Raw genomic sequence first — 23,152 nt, forward strand, 5'->3', positions numbered from 1 at the left:
TTAGCATTTGCCACCCACATCACATAAGGTTTTGCATGAGTTCCTTCAGTTCATTTTGCTTTGTAAAAGTGAAGAGCCATTCAGGGTAGCTTTGGGTAGATTTAATGCATGCAATTCCTTCTGGCACTATATGTTCCAAATTTTAAATAGTAGGTTTGAAATAAACAATGATAACACAATTGTAAAGTCAAAGATGTAATGTAACATACTTCAGTTCTGTCACTGCATGTGACTAATTGGAGTTTTTACTAACCTAAAACCTAAAACATAGAAAACAACATAAACAGTAAAGTGTAGTATTTTTGTTCAACAAGTGCACATCATGAGATGTTACTGAATTTGAATATCTTTAAAATTGAAGTTTATTCTTTCCCTTGTTAATTATTTGAAAATTTAAAAAATAAATCAAGAAAAAAATTATTAGTACTGATTATTACATGGTTATTACTGAAAATAATTTTGTCATATAGAGGAGAGAGTATTAAAAATGATCCATTTCAGATATTACATACGTTAAGTATATGACTTTACAACTCTGTGTTCATTCTGAGAATTGGATGAGTAGTCAGAAAGGAGAAAGCACAGACCATCTACAATGCTGAGTACATCCCTTTCATACAAATTATCATCACCCTGGTCCAAACCACTATTATCTCTAAAGTGGACTATTGTAAGAGCTTCCGACAGCCCTTTCCCTTGGCCTACTATAATATACACTCCTGTTAAAATTTAAGTCCCTTACCTGTTCCAAACCTTACCAAAACTATCCATCTCACTCAGATTAAATGTCCCTTAAACAAACCAGTTGCCCTCTCCCTCTCTCTCTCTCTCTGGCTGTTTCCCATGGCTAGAACCTCTTCACTTAAACATTCCCACAGAGTTTTTCCCTTCCACTTAAACATTCCCACAGAGTTTTTCCCTTAATTTCCTTTACATCTCTGCTCAAAATGTCCCTTAGTCAGAAAGGCTCTCACTGATTTATTTATCTAATAAATCCAAGCCCTATATCTCTATTCTCTTGCCAGGTTTTCTTTTTCTTCTTAGCACCGCCTTACGTATTGTATAGTCATCTGTGTAATCGTTTAAACTCTCTCAGCCTCCAGAATGTAAGATCTATGAGAATAGAAAATCTGTTTTTGTTCACTGCTCTCTCCCCCAGCACCTATGTCAGTATCAACTCATAGTAGATTAATATTTTTGTTGAATGAATTAATAAACTCAATTAGCTCCTATGAGATAAGGTATTTTGTCCCTATTTTATGGATGAGAATACTGAGGATGGAAGAGGTTTGACAATTGTCAAGTGTTTCAGAGCTGAGAAGTGTAAAACCCAGGCCCCTTAACATCAGACTTCTGATTCTGAGAACAGCGTTCTTTCCACTCTGAACAAACTGCCTAACCTAGCACAAATTGACATTGCAGGCATAAGCTATGAATAAATACACTAAACAATTAACCATCAAAAGTGAGTTTACAGGTTTTTTTTTTAAACACTATCTACTGAGACAGTTTTTTATTCTGTAAAATCACAACTGATGTTTTATGTTCAAGGACCTTCACTGTAATATGTGAAACTCACAATCAGTTGTAATATTCAAATGTTCTGAAAATAAATCACTGTTATGAAAAACTCAATCTGAATTTCAAGGGCTTTGCAAATGAAAGAACAAGGAGGAGCAGGAGTTCCCATCCTGGCTCAGAGGTTAACGAACCCAACTAGTATCGATGAGGATGCAGGGTTGATCCCTGGTATTGCCCGGACACGGCTCAGATCCCACATTGCTGTGGCTGTAGCATAGGCTGGCAGCTGCTGCTCCGATTTGACCCCTACCCTGGGAACTTCCATATGCTGCAAGTGTGGCCCTAAAACGACAAAAAAGTGGGCAGAAGATCTAAACAGACAGTTCTCCAAAGAAGACATACAGATGGCTGAGAAACACATGAAAAGATGTTCAACATCACTCATTATTAGAGACACACAAATCAAAACCACGATGAGGTACCACCTTACACCAGCCAGAGTGGCCATCATCCAAAAGTCTACAAGCAATAAGTGCTGGAGAGGGGGTGGAGAAAAAGGAACCCCAGTACACTGTTGGTGGGATTTTAAATTGGTACAACCACTGTGGAAAACAGTATGGAGATGCCTCAGAAAACTAAAAATAGAACTACCATTTGATCCAGCCATCCCATTCCTGGGCATCTATCCGGAGAAAACCACGACTCGCAAAGACACATGTACTCCGAGGTTAATTGCAGCACTATTTACAATAGCCAAAACATGGAAACAACCTAAATGTCCATCGACAGAGGAGTGGATCCAGAAGATGTGGTACATATATATACACAATGGAATATTACTGAGCCATTACAAAAAACAAAATATCGGCATTTTTAGCAACATGGATGGACCTAGAAATTATCATGCTAAGTGAAGTCAGCCATACAATGAGACACCAACATCAAATGCTTTACTGCCATGTGGAATCTGAAAAAAAGACAGACTGAACTTCTTTGCAGAACAGATACTGACTCACAGACATTGAAAAACTTATGGTCTCCGGAGGAGACAGTTTGGGGGGTGGGGGGATGTGCTTGTGCTGTGGGATAGAAATCCTGTGAAATCAGATTGCTATGATCATTATAAAAATAAATAAATAAATAAATTAAATTAAATGACAAAAAAAAAAAAAGGAGTTCGCGTTATGGCGCAGTGGTTAACGAATCCAACTAGGAACCATGAGGTTGCGGGTTCGGTCCCTGCCTTTGCTCAGTGGGTTAACGATCCGGCGTTGCCGTGAGCTCTGGTGTAGGTTGCAGACACGGCTCGGATCCCACGTTGCTGTGGCTCTGTTGTAGGCCGGTGGCTATAGCTCCGATTCAACCCCTAGCCTGGGAACCTCCATATGCCGCAGGAGCGGCCCAAGAAATAGCAAAAAGACCAAAAAAAAGTTAATAAATAAATAAATAAAAAAACAAACAAAGAGCAAAGACGTTTTGACTAGCATCATGATAAAATGGTGGCTAAAATATACTCCTATTTTTTTTTTCATAATAAACCACTAGTTAAGTTTTACTCTACATTTACTTCTAGGAATTTGAGAATACCAGACCTGGAAAGTTTGGTGATAATTAATAGCTCCAATTTAATAGGTGAGAAAACTGAGGCTCAAAGCATTCCTATCAAATGGTACCAGGGCTAAGGTTAGAAGTTTCCTGTCTTCCAGGCTATAATAGAACTTACTACTCTTATCTCTTGAATTCTGGCAAACAGTTAAATAAATGCTTTCATCATATTATATTCATCATTTCAGTCCCCTAAAAATATTATGGGATTTCTCCATCAATCTTTAATTACATAGTCTCCACAAGGTTTTGGTTACTCTCTTCAGATTGGCAAAACTTCAGATTTCTCCATAAATTTAATCTGTTGTCAACGGGTTGCTCTGGACACCATACCACAATATAGAGGGATGAGGTATCACCTAGACCCAGTTGCCAGAAATACTAAGACTGTCACGAGGTGTTTTTCAGGCAAGTTCCATGGCATTAGTTCATTCTCAAAGTCCTTTACCAAGATCATGACTTTGTTCCTTTCTACCTCTCTCAGCATCATTTGATGATTCTGTGGAGCAGTGGGGAGGGACAGTGACACAGAGTCAAGAGACTCCTGTGGTGGACTCAGCTTTGCCTTCCTGGAGCTGTGTGACCCTGGGCAAGTCTCTCCCACTCTCTGGATCTCAGTTTTCCTAGATGGACAACAAAGACTTTTGAAGGTCTTTGTCTGCTCTAACATTTTCTGGTTCTACAAATATTTGAAATAGCCTTGATGAGATCCAGGGTAAGAGGGAGATCTGAGAAGAAAACTCCTATGAAGCCCTGCAAATACAAACTGGATGGCTTCAAGAAAGACCAAAACAGAGGTCTAGAGAAACTGTGAGGAAGGTAAGAGGATAGCTCCTCTGAATACAGTCCTAGCCCACATCAGATTCCCTCCTCCCTTCCAGAATAGGAGCAAAAATGAGTTAAATATCAAATTTTGCCCAACAACTTCAGGCTACTTTCCTTCAGCTATGGGTTATGGGGGCAGTGCAGAAGTGTAGTCTGTCATTGCCCTTTGTGCCCGTGTACCCAATCCAACTGCCCTCTAAGGCCCTCTTGCCCATTCCTCACAGCTGAGGACAAAGGTATGGTGGCCTCCCATGACCCAGAGTCCCTGACCAGACTTGAGCTACCCCTGGCTGAGTCAGAGAGGCAATAAGATGCAGCCACTACTTCCTCTCTGCAAGGGAAGTCATTCCAAGGTCTCCAGGTGGAGAAGGGAACATCACGGCATACAATGAACTGTTGGATGATACTAAACACACACACACACTGCTTGGATGGGGATGGAAGGGGGGAGCTCTCCTAACTGCATGGGACCCAGACCCATTACCATGATGGTAGTTTCTGTAGCTGCTTCTCCTTGACAAAGCCCCAAGTGTGGACAGGGTGACTCCAGCCCAGGGCTTCAGAGTTCCCCCAGGCAGCTTCCAAGAGTGGCTCTCTGGCTCATCCCAGGGCAGGGACACACACAGCCTATTTGGGGGACCATGCAGCTCTCCCATACTTCCCCCTCCACAATCCTGGGCTTTGTCACTGCCCCTCCCTCCCAACCTCGTGCCATCTCCCATGTCTCCAGACTCACTGCCCCCAGATCGCCCCTTTGTCTCTCTGGTATTCCAGATGACCCCCACTCCTTCCTTACTCTGGAGATGGTTAAGAATGCCAAGGGGGAAGGGAGGATGGGGAAGGGAAGGGGCTTTCCTAAGCAGGCAGGCAAGCAAGGGTTCCTAAAATGGCCACAGCAAGCTCGCTGATATCTCAAGGACAGCGGAGAGGGCGGTGGGCAGAGGCTAGGGGGCTCACTCCATGGCGGCTGGTGAAGGAACTGGGGGTGGGGCTAGGGGACTTCCTCAAGCAGAGGAAGCTGGGGCTATGTGCACTCACCATTCCCGATCCGCCCCTTATCCACTGCATCTTGCTAATGAAGTCCGGCTTCTCCAAGGCCCCGGTGGCTGGCGCGGATTGTCTCTGGATGGCTGGGCTGGCAGGGCTGGAGCAAGCGAAAGCCCCGAGCACCCCCCCCCCGCCCCCGCCCCAGCCTCCCCTCCTCCACAGCCCTACAGCCCAATCCCCTCCGCCCCGACCTCGCCTTCAGTCAGGTTGTTTCATCGCTGCAGGCAGGCTCTGCCTTTTTGCCCCGCAGCTCCCGGCTCCCGCGGTGCTTGGCCTGGGGAAATGTGGGAGAGGGGCCCCAAGCGACTGCCTTTGTCCCCTGCCAAGGCCTGAGATCTGGGAGGTGGGGTGCTGGGAGAGGATGTGGGTGAATAACCTCCGCCCAGGAGAAGGCAGCTGCCAACTCTGCCTGCCTCCGGCTGCGCTAGAGTTAGATGCTGTTTATTGTGGGGCTCCCCAATCGTGTCGAGTCAGCGAAAAGTCCTTTCCAAAGTTGCCAGAGGTGTTGGGCCAGCCTCTGAAATAAGATCCAGCCCCAGTGGAGCATGCTAGCCTTCTCCTGTTTCCCTCCCCCCAGCACTCCTACATACTCCCCTGGGGTCTCCTCTCCTAGTGCTACTCTCTTAGGGCTTTCATCCTCATTATCCCTTTCACTCCTCAGAATAACCTTGTGGAGGCAGGCATTACTATCTCCATCTTATAGATAAATAAATCGAGGTTTACATGATGGAAGAGAACCATCTAAAGTCACATAAAAAAGATAAAATCTCAGCTTTACCCTCTGCAGCTTGTCATGCTTCTTTTTGCTAACACACACACACACACACACACACACACATGCACGCATACACACACACCCTAAGAATTCTTCTTCACACCCTTAGGAATATAAAAGGTAGCTTTTTGATGGATGAATTTTCCATTTGCTTATTTTGCTGAGAATGAGTCAAATGAACGTCAGCAAAACAGGCAAACGGAGAAACCACCCACCTCTTCATGATGCCCCTAACTCTGGGCAATTCAACCAAGGCTGCACTTTTGCATCTGCTGGGGGTTAATGCTATTAGTCACATTCATACCCATTAATAATGCATATAGCCTTATAATAACCCTGTGAGGAAGTCACTACAGGGAGTATTAATTAGCTCCCTATTACAGACATGAAAGAGACTGAAAGAAATTGAAAGACATTCACCCATGGTAGCACCACCAAACAAGACAAGAATCCAAGTCTCCTGACCCATAAGGAAGTTCAGGCAAGAAAGGAATTTCAACAACAGAAGTTGAAGCTACAGCAAGAAGGAATTAAATTGTGACGTCAGAAAGAAGTACCTTAAGGTGATTGGTATAAAGACATTAATGGCATACTACATATACCACCTTATTGTCTTCTACTTCCTAGCAAACTTTCCCCTCTTCATCCAAGCCATTGTTCTGATTAAACAGAGCTGACCAAATATTGAAGCAGCTGCCTTGATGAACACCCAGTCCTGGGAGGGGTATAAGCAGAAGCTGAATGGTTCTTTGGCGAGGGATTCCTGAATCAAATGTGAGCTTAGCCTGGGTGACCTTTCAACTTCCTTCCAAGTCTGAAAATTCAGTAATCAGATACTCTACAATGTCTCTTAATTTTCTCACCTTGGCACCTTCACTCACATTAAGCCTCTGCCAACCACCCCATTCAAGCTGTAATGACTCTAAGATCTCTTCAAGACCTGTCACTAGGCACATGGCCTCTAGAAAGCTTTCTTGGAATACTATAAAACCTGGTTTTATTATCTTTCATCTAATTTCTATAGAACCATCATTTAGCTTTCTCAAATGAAAATGATCTTTTACTTACTGGTTGTTATAGGCTGAATTGTGTCCCCCCCAAATTCATAGGCTGAAGTCCAAACCCCAATATTCAAAGATAGGGTCTTTAAAGAGGCAATTAAGTAAAAATAAAGGTATTAAGTTAGGTCCTAATCCAGTATGTCTGGTGCCCTTATAAGAAGAGGAAATTTGGACACAGGTGGGTATAGAAGGAAGATCATATAAAGACAAAGGAGAAGACAGCCATCCACAAGCTTAAGAAAGAGACCACAGAAAGACCACCTTGATCTTGGACTTTTTAGCCTTCGTAATTGTAAGAAAATAAATTTCTATTGTTTAAGCCACTCAGTCTGTTGTACTTTGTTATGGCAGCCCTGAAAAATTAATACCCTGGTAATATGTACATTTTTCTATTTATTGTCACTTAAATGGAAATATAATTTGCTTTTTTTAAAAAATAGGGCAATGAATTACTAACCTAGGTATCTCCTATAACAGTGATGGAGACACAGGAGATAACTAATAAAACTTGTATTGTTTTTTGATAGATACACTCATTCAGTAATATTATTTAGATCCTATGCCAAGTACTGGGGTAGCTACTCAAGATATAAGACAAAGTTCTTCATGAACCATACAATCTACTCAAAGTGGAGGGGAGATATACCAAAAAATAAATAAACAAGATAATTCAAGTTGTGATATAGTCTCTGAAGGATAGAAACCAATTTACATGTGAGAAGTCCTGGGATATAGAATTTGTCTATATCAATCAAGATCTAGTCAAGACAATAGAAACCACTCTAGGACTTTTAAAGAGAGAGATTTAATATAGGGGGCATAAAACACTGGAAGAACTAAGAAGCCAAATAGGGGATGGTGAGGCAAGCCAGCATTTAGCAACCACAGCAAACTGCCACCACTCCTAAAGCTAGATGGATAGTGGGAAAAGGTAATTTTGCCAGAACCCAGAAGCTTGTGCTAAACTGAAGCTAAAAGCATGGAGTTGGTGGCCTGATGGTGCAGGTGCCACGAATGAAGGAATTGTCCAACAGAAGCTGGAGTCATGGGGGAAATATTTTTAGAATACACCTCTCTGAAGCAGAAGGTAAAGGAAATACCCTGGCTTCTTCCATCATCCTGCCCACCAGTCTCACACAAGTGTCTCCTATTAGACAAAATAAGTGAGACAGCAAAGGAACCTAAGTAATTTAGTTTGCAAGAGAAGAGTAGAGAAGGAATCTGAGGGCAAATATTCCTTTTTTTTTTTTTTTTTTTTTGTCTTTTGGCCATTTCTTGGGCCACTCTCGTGTCATATGGAAGTTCCCAGGCTAGGGGTCTAATTGGAGCTGTAGCTGCCAGCCTACGCCAGAGCCACAGCAACTCAGGATCCAAGCCGCATCTGCAACCTACACCACAGCTCAAGGCAACACCGGATCCTTAACCCACTGAGCAAGGCCAGATATCGAACTCACAATCTCATGGTTCCTAGTCGGATTCGTTAACCACTGCGCCACAACGGGAATTCCCCAAACATTCCAGTTTTAATGTATGTACCTAGAGACTCTTGTAGAAGAACAGATGTTGATCCCATAGACATAGACACCATTGACTTGAATTCATTACGTCTAGAGTGACTATTTGCCTAAACCATATGAGCAGTTAGAGGCATATGTACAAGGTAAAGGTATAAGCTCTGGGGCCAGAACCAGTTGAATTTTAGACAGATATCTCAGTAAAAAGTAAGCAAAGATTTAAATAGATGCTTCAGAAAAGAAGATTTATAAATGACCAATTATTCATGAAAGATGATCAATATCACTAGTTATCTGGGAAATAGAAATAAAACCACAATACCATGTTATGCTCTTGAAAATGCAATGCCAGTTTTCCCTAGTGGCTCAGTAGGTTAAGGATCCTGTGTTGTCATAGTGGCTTGGGTCACTGTTATGACATAGGTTTGATTCAGGACTAGGAACTTCTGCATGCTGTGGGTGCCACCAAAAAACAAAAAAATGCAATGTCCTATATACTAACAGAAGCAGATCAGCAGTTGCCTGGGAATGTGGCAGAGCTACTGATAGATTGAAAAAAGTTCACAAAGAAGCATTTGGGAGCGATGAGAATGTTTGTTATCTTGATTATGATGATGGTTTCACTTGTGTATAAATATGTAAAACTAATCAAAATGTACAGTTTACATATCTGAAGTTTATTATATGCCAATTAGCCTTAATAAATTATATATCAAGAAAAAAATACTTAAAATTAAATTTGGTACTTAATCTGACAGGTTATTTACTGTTCTGCATCTTGATAATGTTCTTATATGTGAAATAGGGGTAGTAACAGTGTTAACTTCAACCTCACAAGATTGTTTTGAAGATTTGAAAAATTCATCCATGGTAAGAAAGCACTTAGCACGGGGCCTGGAAATCAGTAAGCATTCAGAACAAGATAACAGAAATCTGGAAAAGGGGGTTTCCACAATCTTCGTTCCCCAGATCTTTCCCATTGAAGCCCTGCGATGTCCCAGAAGTCTATTTGGTACTTAGCCTGGCATCAGCTCTCAGGGGGACAAGTGTCAAATGCTAATGCCTCTTTTCAACCATAAACAGCCTAAGAAGAGAGACAATCTTAGGAATGTCCTCAATCTATTAAATTTTTATTTGAGTTCATTGTGATTCAAGTAGCCCAGAGATGGGCTTCTGGGGACAAAGGCACCAACCTAAGCTCTACCTGCTGTGGCTGTGGCTTTGTGCAGTGTTGAATTCACTACTGGTAGGTAACCTGTGACAAGGGCCCAGCTTCTCTGTCTCAGGTTTCCCAATTATTCAGTGAACATACTAATTGTCATTTACCTAATAGTGTTAAATAATCACTTATCTATAAATATCAAAGTTGGCAGGGATCTTCAATATTATCTCTCCAACATTCTCATTTTTTAGATGATAAAACACAGCCTCTAGGTATTAACGGGACTCCAAAAGTCACAAGGTAAGTTAGTGGATGAGCTAGAATGAGATTCAGACCCTTGACTCTTGACAATGAGTGAAATGAAGTAGTGAAAAAGGATAAAAATTAAAAGTACATGTGGTATTTGTCTTTCTCATGGCCTTGGAGAATAGACTTGTGGTTGCCCAGGGGGAGGAGGAGGGAGTGGGATGGATGGGGTGCTTGGGGTTAATAGATGCAGACAATTGCCTTTGGAATGGATTAGCAATGAGATCCTGCTGTGTATCACTGGGAACTATGTCTGGTCACTTATGATGGAGCATGATAATGTGAGAAAAAAGAATGCATACATGTATGTGTAACTGGGTCACCATGCTATACCGTAGAAAATTGACAGAACACTATAAACCAGCTATAATGGAAAAAAAATCATTATATAAAAGTAAAAAAAAAATAAAAAATAAAATAAATAAATAAAAGTACACAACTACTATAATGTTAGCATTGAGAGCCTAATGCTAACATTCATATTATAAATTGTATTATCTTGACAAATGATATTCAGTATATACATCGCTATCTATTCTTATTTACTCAACAAACATGTGTGCCTTCTATTAGCCAGGCATTGTGTGTTAAGCTCTGATTATATAACAATGAACAAGATAGACACCATTCATGCCTTTTTTCTATCCAATAAACAATAATGTAAATAAATATGCTAATCAGATGATGATAAATGCTATGAAAGAAAGTAAAAACATGGAGAGTAACTGTGGGGGAAGGAAGACTTTAGAGAAAGGAGATATTTAAGTTGAGGCCTATAGGATTAAAGTGAGTCAACCATGTTAAAGGGGGAAGTATTCCAGGAACAGAAAACAGAAAGTCCAAAAGTCCAAAGGATTGAATGCACTTAGAATTACCAGGAATTGAAAGCACAGGGAGGCTGAAATATAGAGAGAAAGTATGAGAGCTTCAGGGGACATATTTGACAGAAACATGCCACATAAAGCCTTGAAAATCATAGTAGAATATTTCTAATTTATTTTGAGAACAACAGGGAGAGAGGGGAGGGAATTTAGGGGTTTTAAGCAAGAGAATGAGTTGATCTCACCTACATTTGTAAAAGACCAACTCAGATTATTATGCGATAACAAAATAAATAAATAAATAAAACTGAAGGAAGGACAAGAGGTTGAAGCTTCTGCCGTCACCCAGGACAAAGATGATGTAACATGGGGTGGAAAGGCAGTGAAGATGATAAAGTGAGGTAAAAATATTTGAGATATATTTTAGAGGTAGAAACAACAGAACTTGGTGATGGGTTGTATATAGAGTACTTAGAGAAAGGAGGGAGGAATTATGGATGTCTCTAGGTTTTTGGCTTGAACAACAACTTGGTAGATGGTAGTACCATTTGATGATGTGAGAAGACTGGAACACAGGTATGGGGAGGAGAGGAAATCAAGACTTCCATTTAGGGTATGTTACATGTGAGCTGTCCTTTAGTCATATTATTAGAGGAGATGTCAAAAAGACAATTCAATACACAAGCCTAGAGCTCAGAGAGAAGATGTGCTTGGAGGTATACTTTTTGTAGTCATCCTCATGGAGATGGTATTTGAAGTCACAAGACAGGATGAGATTATTTAGAGATAAGAGTATAGATAGAAAAGGGTCCTAAAATGAAATTACAAGATAATTTAACACAACACACAAAAAATAAACTCAAAATGGATTAAAGACCTGAATATAAAGCCAAATACTATAAAACTCCTAGAGAAAAACAGGCAGAATGCTCTTTGACATAAATCACAGCAAAGTCTTGTTTGATCCACCTCCCAGAATAAAGACAATAAAGACACAAATAAACAAATGGGACCTGATTAAACTCAAAAGCATTTGCACAACAAAGGAAACTACAGAAAAAAAACAATAAAGAGACAACCCACATAATGGGAGAAAATCTTTGCAACCAACAAGGGCTTAATCTCCAAAATACACAAACAACTCACACAACTCAACAACAAAAAACAAACAACTCAATTGAAAATGGGCAGAAGACCTAGACATTTCTCCAAAAAAGACATACAGATGGCCAGCACGCACATGAAAAAATGCTCAGCATCACTAATTATTAGAGAAATGCAAATCAAAACTACAGGTCAGAATGACCATCATTAAGAAGTCTACAAATAACAAATGCTGGAGAAAGTGTGGGGAAAAGGGTATCCTCCTTCTTTGTTGGTGGAAATGTAAATTGGTACAGCCACCATGGAAAGCAGTATGGAGATGTCTCAGCAAACTAAATATAGAACTATCATATGATCCAGCAATATATATATTCCACTCCTGGGCATATATCCAGACAAAACATTCATTCAAAAAGAACATCTAGGAGTTCCCGTCGTGGCGCAGTGGTTAACGAATCCGACTAGGAACGATGAGGTTGAGGGTTCGGTCCCTGCCCTTGCTCAGTGGGTTAAGGATCTGGCATTGCTGTGAGCTGTGGTGTAGGTTGCAGATGCGGCTTGGATCCCGTGTTGCTGTGGCTCTGGCATAGGCTGGTGGCTACAGCGCTGATTGGACCCCTAGCCTGGGAACCTCCATATGCCACGGGAGCGGCCCAAGAAATAGCAAAAAGACAAAAAAAAAAAAAAAAGAACATCTAATCACTTGTGATGGAACATTGGAACATGACAAAGGATAATGTGAGAAAAAGAATATATATATATTCTTTCTTGCTGTACAGCAGAAATTGACAGAACATTGTAAATCAACTATAATAAAAAATAAAAATCTTGTAAAAAATGAAAAATTAAAGAAAAAAAACCAAAACCCCCAAAAGGTACATGTGCCCCTACATTCACTGCAGCACTATTCACAATAGCCAAGCATGGAAACAACCTAAATGTCCACAGAAAGATGAATAAATTAAGATGTGGCACTTATATACAACGGAATACTACTCAGCCATAAAAAATAATGAAATAATCATATTTGTAGTAAAATTGATGTAACTAGAGAGTCTCATACTAAGTGAAGTACATCAGAAAGGGAAAGACAAATACTAATATCACTTATATATGCAATCTGAAACTATCTGCAAAACAGAAATTGACTCACAGACATAAAGAACAGACTTGTGCTTGCCAAGAGAGAGAGGGGAAGAAGTGGGGTGGATGGAGAGTTTGGGGTTGGTAGATGTAAACTATTACATTTAGAATGGATAAGTTATGAGGTCCTATAGTACAGCAAAGGAGCATTATCCAATCTCTTGAGATATAACATGATGGAAGATAGTATGAGGAAAAGAATATATATATGACTGGGTCACTATGCTGTACAGCAGAAATTGGCACAACATTGTAAATCAACTATACTTTAATAAAAAATAAAATGAAAAAATAAAGTCTTAAGACAGGATGAGATTATTTAGATAGAGTGTAGATAGAAAGGGGTCCTAGAACAAGTCTTGAGGCTCTACAACAATTAGACTAAAGTTAAGTAGAGATGGGGTCAAAACTTGAGACTGAGCAGTAGTGGTCAGTAAGGTAGAAAGATACTCAGAAGAAATTGCATGCAGGTGAAAAAGGTTTTGAGGAATGACAACGAGAAATTGGATGGAAGAGATAAACTATGACCATTATATTAGTAATATGGTTGTAGTTGTTGGTATTGACAAGAGTAGCTTCATTACCACAAGGGTAACAGAATTTATACTCAAGTGAGTTGAGGCGTGAATGAGGGGGGAAAAGACTTAATGAAGGTTAAGAAGCAGAGAAGAGTGTAGATAACATTTTTATTTTGCTCTGAAGGGAATAAGAAATAGGGTAATATTTGGACAGGTATATGAAGTCAAGAAAGTCTTTCTTTTAAAAAAATAAACATAAAGTTAAGAGCATGTTCATATAATGATGGGAATGAGAAAGATAAGCTGATAATATAGGACCTTGCTACCTGCAGCATGGTCCACAAGCCAATAGCATTACCATCACCTGGACACTTGTTACAAATGCTGAAGCTTAGGCCCCATCTCAGACTTATGGAATCATAATTTGCTTTTAACTAGATATCCTGGTGATCTACATGTACATTAAAGTCTGAGAAGCACTGGTATAGCAGAAAGTCCTTCAGAAGGTGAGAGGGAAAGGGGTCCAGAGCATAAGAGACGATATTTGCTCTTGATAGGAACAGGGACACTTCCTGAATCTAGCAAGAAGGGAGACAAAGAAAAAGGACACAGATGTTGGTCCTGTATATTTGGTGAATGAAGAGAAGAGATGAAGCTGAGAGAGGGGTATGGAAGGAGGAATTATTGGATGTTGGAGGGAGGAGCAAGTATGAAATAGTCCTCTCACAGCAGTGGTTCTTAATCTTGGCTACATACAGGGATTATGAGGATAGCTTTAAAAAAGAAACACACCACTGTCTAAATTTCATCTTCAGGATTATGATTTAATTAAAATGAGGTATATTCTGGGCATCATGATTCTTATAAGATTCCTAGATGACTCTAATATGCAACTAAAGTTGACTGCCACTCTCTAAGACAAGAAAGTAAAAAGCAAAAACACTGGGGATATGTAGTAATGTTTTCGGGAAGTGTTGATTGCCAAGTTGAGCTTGTGGTAAAGTAAAATCAAGCAGCTCAACTGTGAGACTTTTATTCAGTCTATTTTGCTGCTCAAGCACGGGTATAGAAAAGATAGGTGGGGATGAAATCTGGGGGCTACTTGCCAGAAAAACAATGGAAAAATAAATGGGCAATCATTTCAGAGTTGAAATCATTTTCAAGGGAGTGATCACAATAACAGACCAGGGAATCTAAGCTGGACAGAAGGGAAAATAGGACAATAGGTGATAAGTAATGGGGTAAAGTTAATGGAATATGGGAGTCAATTAATTGGAGATCTCAGTGATATAGAACAATTGCTGGTACAGCAGAACCAGAATAAGTGGGCTGGGAAGAGCAGGACAGTGATCAGAGGGGAGATGCCTGAAGTCAAGATTCTGGAGGCAATTAATTTAATTACTTCCTATAACAAAATCTAGGATGTTACCACCAGAGTCTTCTGACTGAGATGAGTGACAGTGAGGCCAGGGCTGAAGAGGCCATCTACAGGAATGTTGAGGTTAAACAGATCAGAGACAGATTAAAAATAAGTGTGATCCACAAGTTAAATCTTCAATGAGAGAGGAAGAATGTCCAGACTCTGTCAGCCAAAAATTATATATAAAACACCTATTATGTGACAAGTTATTTTCTAGTTACTGAGGATATGGCAGTGAACAAGACAGCTCTCTCTCCTCAAGGAGCTTATATTCTAATGGAGACGTTTGGACATTGAACAAAAAAAAATAAGTAAATTAACATTAGGTGCTGAATAGTTATGAAAATAATAAATAGGGTGATATAATAAAAGGTAATTGATAAAGGATGATATTGTTTTAGCTTGTTGGCCAATGAAGTTCTCTCTGAGGGAGTGACAGACATCTGAACTGATGCCAAAATAATGACAACAAACCAGCCATGCAAAGATCTGGGTGAAGAGCATTCTAAATAGGAAACAATAATAAAAGCCAAGACCCAGAGATGGAAATGAGACTGATATGTGCAAGGGGCAGAAGAAAGCCAACATGGCAGAATACAGTGAAGCTTAAGACAGTTTGGGGGGATGATGTCAGAGAAGCAGACAGGGCCAGAATGTCAGGAGATGAAAGTGAAAAATGAAGGGACTGTCAGTGGCAGAGGCAGATGGTTTGTGCTTCCAAGGAGCTGAGAGTTTGAAGACAGGAGAGGAAGAAATGAGAAACATGATAGATATCATCTCAAATAAGCTAACGTAGTGAAGAATTTAAAGCAAGATGTCAGTGTAATAGAAAAAGTGTGGGAGTTCCCTTCATGGCTCAGCAGTTAACAAACCCAGTTAGGATCTATGAGGATATGGCTTCGATTCCTGGCCTCACTCGGTGGGTTAAGGATCCACCATTGCCATAAGCTGCGGTGTAGGCCACAGACACAGCTCAGATCCCGTGTTGCTGTGGCTGTGGCTGTGGCATAGGCTGGCAGCTGTAGCTTGAATTGACCCCTAGCCTGGGAACTTCCATATGCTGTGGGTACAGCCCTAAAAAGAAAAAAAAAATCCAATTGGATGACTATTCAAGGTCATCTAACTCCTTGTTACTACTCAAAGTCTGGACTTCAGATAAGTGGCATCAGCATCACCTAGGAGCTTATTAGAAATGCAGAAACCCAGGTCCAGCACAGGCCTACTGACTTTGCATCAGTATTTTCACAAAATTCCCAGTGAATAACATGTACATTAAAGCATGGAAAGCTCAGCTCTAGACCAAGCTCCTGTCACTATATTGGAATCATCAAGATAATTTTCTTTTCTTAAAAAAAAAGAATAGGAAACATCTTCATCTGCATTTGGAAGCATAATTAATAGTCAGAGATGTTGAGATAGCTAGGGCTCCTGTTTTGGGGAAGTAGGTTTGCTGGACATGTGGATTCTCATTTCTTCTGTGGGGCCATCAGCTAAGATAGTCATTTGTCTAGGAATGAATTCCTCATCCCTAAGTTTCCCAAGAAGCATTCTGACCTTGCAGACCTAGATCAGAGAAGAGTCCCATTGGACTCCAGAGACACATGAAGCAAGCTCTTAAAGTAGCTTCAAGCAGCTGAAGGAAGAGCAGGAAGTGGCCACACTTGTCTTTCTTCAGGCTTGGGCAGGCAAAGTGTGGAAACAGGGATCAATGAGCTGCTACAGAAAGCACCACCCCAGAATGTAAGGGTCCTTGGCCCAATTGCCCTCCCCCAATGCCACTTTTTTATTTTATTTCATCTTTTTAGGGCCGCACCTGTGGCATATGGAGGTTCCCAGGTTAGGGGTCTAATCGGAGGTGTGGTTGCTGACCTATGCCAGAGCCACAGCAACACAGGATCCGAGCTGTGTCTGTGACCTACTCCGCAGCTCACAGCAACGCCAGATCATTAACCCACTGAGCGAGGCCAGAGATCAAACCCGCAATCTCATGGTTCCTAGTCAGATTCGTTTCTGCTGTGCCACAACAGGAACTCCCCCAAATGCCACTTTAGCTTGATCACAGAGACCAGCCAGATGAAAAGCCTATTCCTTCCTCTGCAGTGGAGACTCATTAGTTACTTTCCTCCTCTAAGCTCTCCAGGGGCTCTTTATTCTCAAGTTTGGATAAATGAAGTGACTTCAAGTTCATCTCATCCATCCTCTTTTCCTAGCATTCACCCCTTTCCTCTTTGTTTCCCTCCCCTCTCTCCCATGCCATGTCTTTCAGCCTGAAACAACTTCCTATCTAAGGAATTTGCTTTCCATTCAACTATTCATTTTTAGTACAAAGGCAGGAGCTGAAATAACTGCATGAAGAGTTTCATTTGGATGAACAGAATTAATCTCCATCTGGGCAGAGGTATTGTTTACACAACTTGGGTGGATTCAGGACCTGCAAAGCTCATGAACAATATGAATCTGTTCAAAGGTTCTCTGGCAAGCCAGACTCACATGTTAATGTCCAACCTTATGAGGTGGTGAGTTTCCCACATTTGAAGGCATCCAAGTAGAGTCTGGAAGAGTACCTGCCAGAGATGCTGTAGAATGAATCTTCCACTCATGGAAGTCTGTGTTAGAGAACCACACAAAGAAGTCAGTGAGCCAAGATGAAAAAAGCACTGGACTGGAAGTTGAATGAGTGCTGAGTTGCTGTGCAAACCACTCAGTCTTTTCATCTGTCAAATGGTGTTTTTAGAGTCTCTTAATGCCTTTTGGACCCGTGCTTTTACAGAGTATAGGGGGGGTCCTGGGGGACCTAGGGGAGCCTAAGCAGGAAGGTCTCTGGGCCTCAGTTCAACCAGGGTGTTTCTCCTTTCATCTGCTTAATGCATTCAATTTCTAGGTAAGATTCTGGTTGAACAAAGCATCCCTGCTGCTAAAAACAAACAAACCGAGACTACTTCAAAGGCTGTAAATGAAAGTCTGGCCAACAGTGCACCATAGTGTTTTAAATTTTTGGATGTTCAACAATATATATTTTTAAATCAGGATATTTCATATAAAAGTCTGGAAATATTGATTCTCTTGAAATATCAGAAAGTCTTGCAGCTTGGGGCTTATATTCCTACCTTGTAACAATTAGTTGGAACTAGGCAGCAGCTGCCTCCTTTAGAGCCAGGGCCCCTGACTACTGGCCCCTGCCTAGTGTCTACAGACATCTGAGTGGTGACCCCTGTCCTCTAGGGCTCCCTGACCTTTGGGTTCTTTAGCCCCCCCACAGCTATGGGCAAACCTAGAATTGGGCACTCAAAGAATGGTTATGTCTATAGAGGGGTATAGTCCATGCAGAACAGTGCTTTTTCAAACTTTAATATCCATGGATGTCATTGTTAAAAATGAAGGTTCTGATTCAGTTAGGTCTGGAGTGGGACCTGAAGTTCTATATTTATAACAGTCTACCAGGTTATACAGACACTGTTGGCCCTTAGACCATACTTATATAAGTGAGAGGTCAGTAGAAAGAGCAAATAAATAAAGAAGCAAGTGTCATGGCCTCCAGCTCCAGCTCCAGCTCTCATTGAGAGCTACTTTGGGGAAACTACTAAACCATCTGTTTAACAGGCTTGCTAAGCCATCTTCCAGTTAGGTAGTAAAAAGACAAGAAACTCTCCTAGCCAGAGAAGTGCTTGACCAGGAAAAAAATTACAAAGAAAGTCAGCAAGGTGTCCATTTAATGAAAGGTAAGGCTCCTTCTAGATGACTTCCCCCTGCCCCCATAAACCTGGATAACTCTCAGGTACCAAGTGCTGACTCCTAAACTCCAAGGGAAGTTTGATTTGTTGGTGAAGGTGCTGAGGAGGGTCAGGGAGAGAAGAGAGAAAAAAGGGGGGGGAGAAGTAGAGGGAGGAAAATAAGAGGAAGATGAAGAAGATAAACTGAAAAGAGAAGAATGAAAAGGAGAGAAAAGAGGAGGAAGTGATGGTGGGAGAACAAAGAGGATAAAGAAGGAAGAGGAGGAAGCAGTGATGGACGAGGTGGAAAGAGAAAAGGAGAAGAAGAGGGAGGAGGAGATCTGGAAGAAAGAAAATGAGGAGGAGGGGGAAAAGAAGTTGAGCTTAAGAGATCAAGGCTTAGACTTCTCCTAAAGGCTCCTACCTTGCTAGAATCCTCCATCCTCATCTGGTCCCTCCTCACAGCAGGGCATCCTTATGGTAGTATCCTAAAGCCCCTTTCTGACTCTAAAATTCTATGATCTTCTGAAATGCTATGGCAACAGGATGAGGTGGCTCCATCTAGCCTGTTCTCCTGGTTTGCTTATGATGAACCGTTTCTATATATCACCTGTTGCAAAGCAGGAGCCACCCACCCACACACATGCTTCCTCTTCCTGGTATGGGTGGATTCACAGAATTCATCAGGTTTCTGTGGAAGTCCTAGAGTGAGGGAAAAACCAGGAAAGGGGACATACACACATACATATAATTCCTTGCTAAGTTCTATGACATTTCTTCTGTATGTCCTCTCCTTTCCATACCTATAACCACTGCTCCAGGTCAGTTCTTCATTTATTTCTCTCCTTACCATCACATCAGCTCCTAAGTGTCAACATACCTCCATTTTTGCTTCCTCTAATCCATTCTCACACTGCTGCCAGAGTTAGAACCCTAAACATTACTTGATCCTCATCTGATGAAACATTTTTAATAATTCACCATTGCCTACAAAATGAAGTTCAAAATATTTAGCAAGATATTGACAATTTTCTACAATTCTCTACATCTTGCCCTAAGTCCTCTTCTAAATCCTTTTTAATTTCTCTACATATCCACATTTTCCAGTTCACATGCTTTTTAAAAAATATCCCCTGACACTTTCCCCCCCTACATTCACTTTTCTAAGTCCTAGCCATCCTTCCAAGCCAGGTTCAAAAACCATCTTTTCTATGATGCTTCAACCCAGGTTGAAATCTATCCCTTTCTCTGAATGCTAATGACATTTTACTGAAACCCTTTTTAAATCATTTGCTACTGCTTGCTTTATGTAGTTAGCTGTTTATGAGCTTGTCTCCCCTGCATAATTTTGCTTCCCTTCAGCCTCTGGCAAAGCCCTTAGTGTTGAGGGGCTCAGAAAATATTTGTTGAGTGAAATGATGTTCAGAGAAGGGATAAAAAATAGTCGGGCATAGGTTCAGGGAATGGCAGATTCTAAGAAGGGCAGGGTGGGCCATGAAGGGTCCAACCTTCACTAGGCACTCTAGGAGTATCTCCATCTCCCACAACCAATGTTTCTCTTGATTCCTCAAATTCCATGATTAGAATTACCCCCTTTGGAACTGGAGACATTTGGAGGTCTCCAAGAAAAGAAAATAGCCTTGAAAGGGGGCACCCATTGTAAAGGAATGATTTTCAAAGGGTGGTATGCAACCTTCAGGGAACTAAAGTGGACCCATTTGGGTAATAAAATCAATTAAGTGTGTCCTGAACAGCTTTTTTTGTTTGTTTGTTTTTACTAAAGAGAAAATATCAGACTACAAAGGAAATAGTAAGAATATTATTCCATGAAAAGTTTGAATTTTGTATGTTAGTTGTGATGTTGAATATATATTTTTGATATGGGTCCCAGTCAGAACATTTGTTTGTTTGGTTGGTTTTTGTCTTTTTAGGGCCACACCCATGGCATATGGAGGTTCCCAGTCTAGGGGTCCAATCGGAGCTGTAGCCGCCAGCCTACGCCACAGCCACAGCAATGCTGGGATCAGAGCTGCGTCTGCAACCTACACCACAGCTCATTGCAACGCCGGATCCTTCACCCACTGAGCAAGGCCAGGGATCGAACCCACAACCTCATGGTTTCTAGTCGGATTCGTTAACCACTGAGCCACGACGGGAACTCCCAGTCAGAACATTTAAATATATTTTCCTAAACCAACACTGGCTGGAAGCAAGATGCATACTTGAGCTAGTTACTTTATCTTTCTGTATCTTAGTTTCCTCATCAAAGAACAGGAATACTAATACTACCTATATCAAAAATTTGCTGTGAGGAGTAAATAAGTGAATGTACACAAAGTCTTTAGCACAGTTCAGTTAGTTCTGATGATGGTGATTAACTACAAAGTAGAAGTAGGACATAGGGTTGAATAGAATGCAGTAAACATCTCTAAGGATGGTGGAATACCTGAACAGATCTGTTGCAGGCCACATGGACTGACACTGATACACAGTAGGTAAAGCTTTGATGCAGACTATATATAGTCAGACACACACACATGTATGTGCACACACACATACACACACAGTAGCCCCACGAAGACTAGTCTCTACCAGCAGCCAGGTGTGCTTGTCACTTTGCTCTTGTGAGGAATCTGGGCCTGTCAAAAAGCAAGCTGTTTGGGGTCTAATATCCAGGAAGGCCAAAATAAAAAGGGGGCCTAAGATGGACAGCCAGTTGTGTTAAGAGTTATGAAAATATTCTAGGCTCCAAAGCCCAGAGCCTAGATTAAAAGAGCCTCATGAAATGCTGGTGGCCAGACAAATGAAATACAGACAGGTATAAGATCACTTGCTTATTTTCCATCACTCTCTCCTTTTGGTTTGTGATTCTTCTGTAAGTCTGCCACTTTGTCTTAAGATGGTTAGGTCTATTTTATATTCTTGGGGAGAGGGAAAGCATATAAGGGAGTAGTGGGGGAGAGGAATTACTATCACTTATTTATTAAAAGAATATTTATTGGGTACATTCTATGTGCTAAGCAATCCTGTTCCTGGCATTGGGAATATTTTGGGGAATAAAGCAGTCAAAAGTTTTGTGGAACTTATATTCTAGGAGGAAAAGACAGATAATGGAAAAATAAATGAATAATAAAACATTTGGTACATCATAACTACTGTTGGGGGATGAAAAGCACAGAGGAAGATAGGGGTAGCAAGTGTGCACTTTTTAAAAGGATAGTCAGTGACAATTTCACTGAGAAGACATATGAACCAGACATGATTAGGGTGAAAAAGCAATGCAGACATCTGAGGTGAGAGTGTTCAAGGCCTTTAGACTGGAGTATGCCTAGTGGTTCTGAAGACAAGAGGGAAGGACAATGTAACTTGAGAGGAGTAAGCACTAGGAGACTTGTGGGAAATGAGGTTATGGAGGTAATGGGCCTAATCATGTAGGGTCTTAGAGATTATTGTGAGTATTAGACTTTTATTCTAAGTGAGATGGAAAGAAAATACAGGATGTTGAGCAGAGGAATGACATGTGGCATGATTTGACTTAAGTTTTAACAAGCTTACTCTCACTGCTGTATAGAGAATTGACTCTAGGGGTCTAAGGGAGGAAACAGAAAAAACAGTAAGGAGAATATAAAGCAGTAGTAGTGAGAGAGGATGGTAATATAGACTAGGGTGGTAGCATAGGAAATAGGGAAAGTAATTGATTCTACATGACTTTTGTTTTTGTTTCTGTTTTTGTTTTGCGTTTTAGGGCTGCACCTGCGGCATATGGAAGTTCCCAGCCTAGGGGTCAAATTGGATCTGCAGTAGCCAGCCTATGACAGCCACAGCAACATGGAATCTGAGCCATGTCTGCAACATACACCACAAAGCCAGATCCTTAACCCACTGAGCAAGGCCAGGGATCGAAACTGCTTCCTCATGGATATTACGTTCATTTTCTGCTGAGCCACAACAGGAACTCCTATATGATTTTTAAAGGAAGAACCAACAGGATTTCCTGACAAATTGGATGTGACATATGAGAAAATGAACCATCAAAATATTTGGTCTGAGAATCTAAAAGAAAGTAGCTGTAAGTTACTATCAACTGAGGTAGGGAAGAGTGCAGGAGAAGCAGATATGAAGTTTTATGTCAAGAGCTCAGTTGGAGACATATTAAGTTTGAAATGCCTATTAGATATCCAAGTGGAGATGTTGAGTAGGCTTAGATATGTTAAGGAAGGACAGGCTGGAGGTATAAATTTGGAGCCATTAATGTATAATATTTAAAGCCCATGAGGCTAGATGAGGAATTCACCAAAGGAGAGCATACAAATGGAGAAGAGAAGTGGTCCAAGGACCTAGCCCTGGGGCCTTCCAACATTTAGAGGCTGGGAAAATGAGGAGAAAAGAGCAGAGGAGTGTAAGAAGGAGAGGTAGGAGTGAAGCCAGGAGAGTGCAGAAAACTAAGGAAGAAAGAGTTTCAAGGATGAAGGAGTAGTCAACTTTTTCAAGTGCTGCTTAGAGGTTGAAAAGGGAGCTAGCCCCATGGCAAGCTGATATAATAGTGGTACCTGTTTTCAGGGAAGGGGAAGTTTTGCTCCCTACTTAACAACTCCCGGAGAAGCCTATATAGAGGTAGTG

At 41.0% G+C, this 23,152-nt stretch overlaps 1 protein-coding gene and 1 non-coding gene across 7 annotated transcripts in view; both read right to left on the reverse strand.

The window, feature by feature from the left end:
* Positions 1–23,152, reverse strand: part of ARHGEF9 (Cdc42 guanine nucleotide exchange factor 9) — a 418,114-nt gene that overhangs the window by 171,222 nt on the left and 223,740 nt on the right. The window contains exon 1 of one of the 6 annotated variants that reach the window (XM_021080636.2): positions 4,990–5,335. The exons of 4 other annotated variants lie outside the window; for them this stretch is intronic. In XM_021080636.2, the coding sequence (XP_020936295.1) occupies positions 4,990–5,019 (30 nt within the window). In that variant the 5' untranslated portion in view covers positions 5,020–5,335. Of the gene's footprint in view, positions 1–4,989; positions 5,336–23,152 lie in introns of those variants that run through there. One more of the 6 variants, NM_001435435.1, reaches the window with a different exon arrangement.
* On the reverse strand, positions 5,905–5,987 carry MIR1468 (microRNA mir-1468). Its single transcript, NR_128445.1, has one exon. It is a non-coding gene; the product is annotated as a microRNA mir-1468 (primary transcript).

The sequence above is a fragment of the Sus scrofa genome, chromosome X (assembly GCF_054392235.1).
Source record: "Sus scrofa isolate SSC_HxYL_T2T_F1_AM1 chromosome X, Sscrofa_HxYL_maternal_Yorkshire_Landrace_v2.0, whole genome shotgun sequence".
In the NCBI taxonomy this organism is placed as follows: domain Eukaryota; kingdom Metazoa; phylum Chordata; class Mammalia; order Artiodactyla; family Suidae; genus Sus; species Sus scrofa.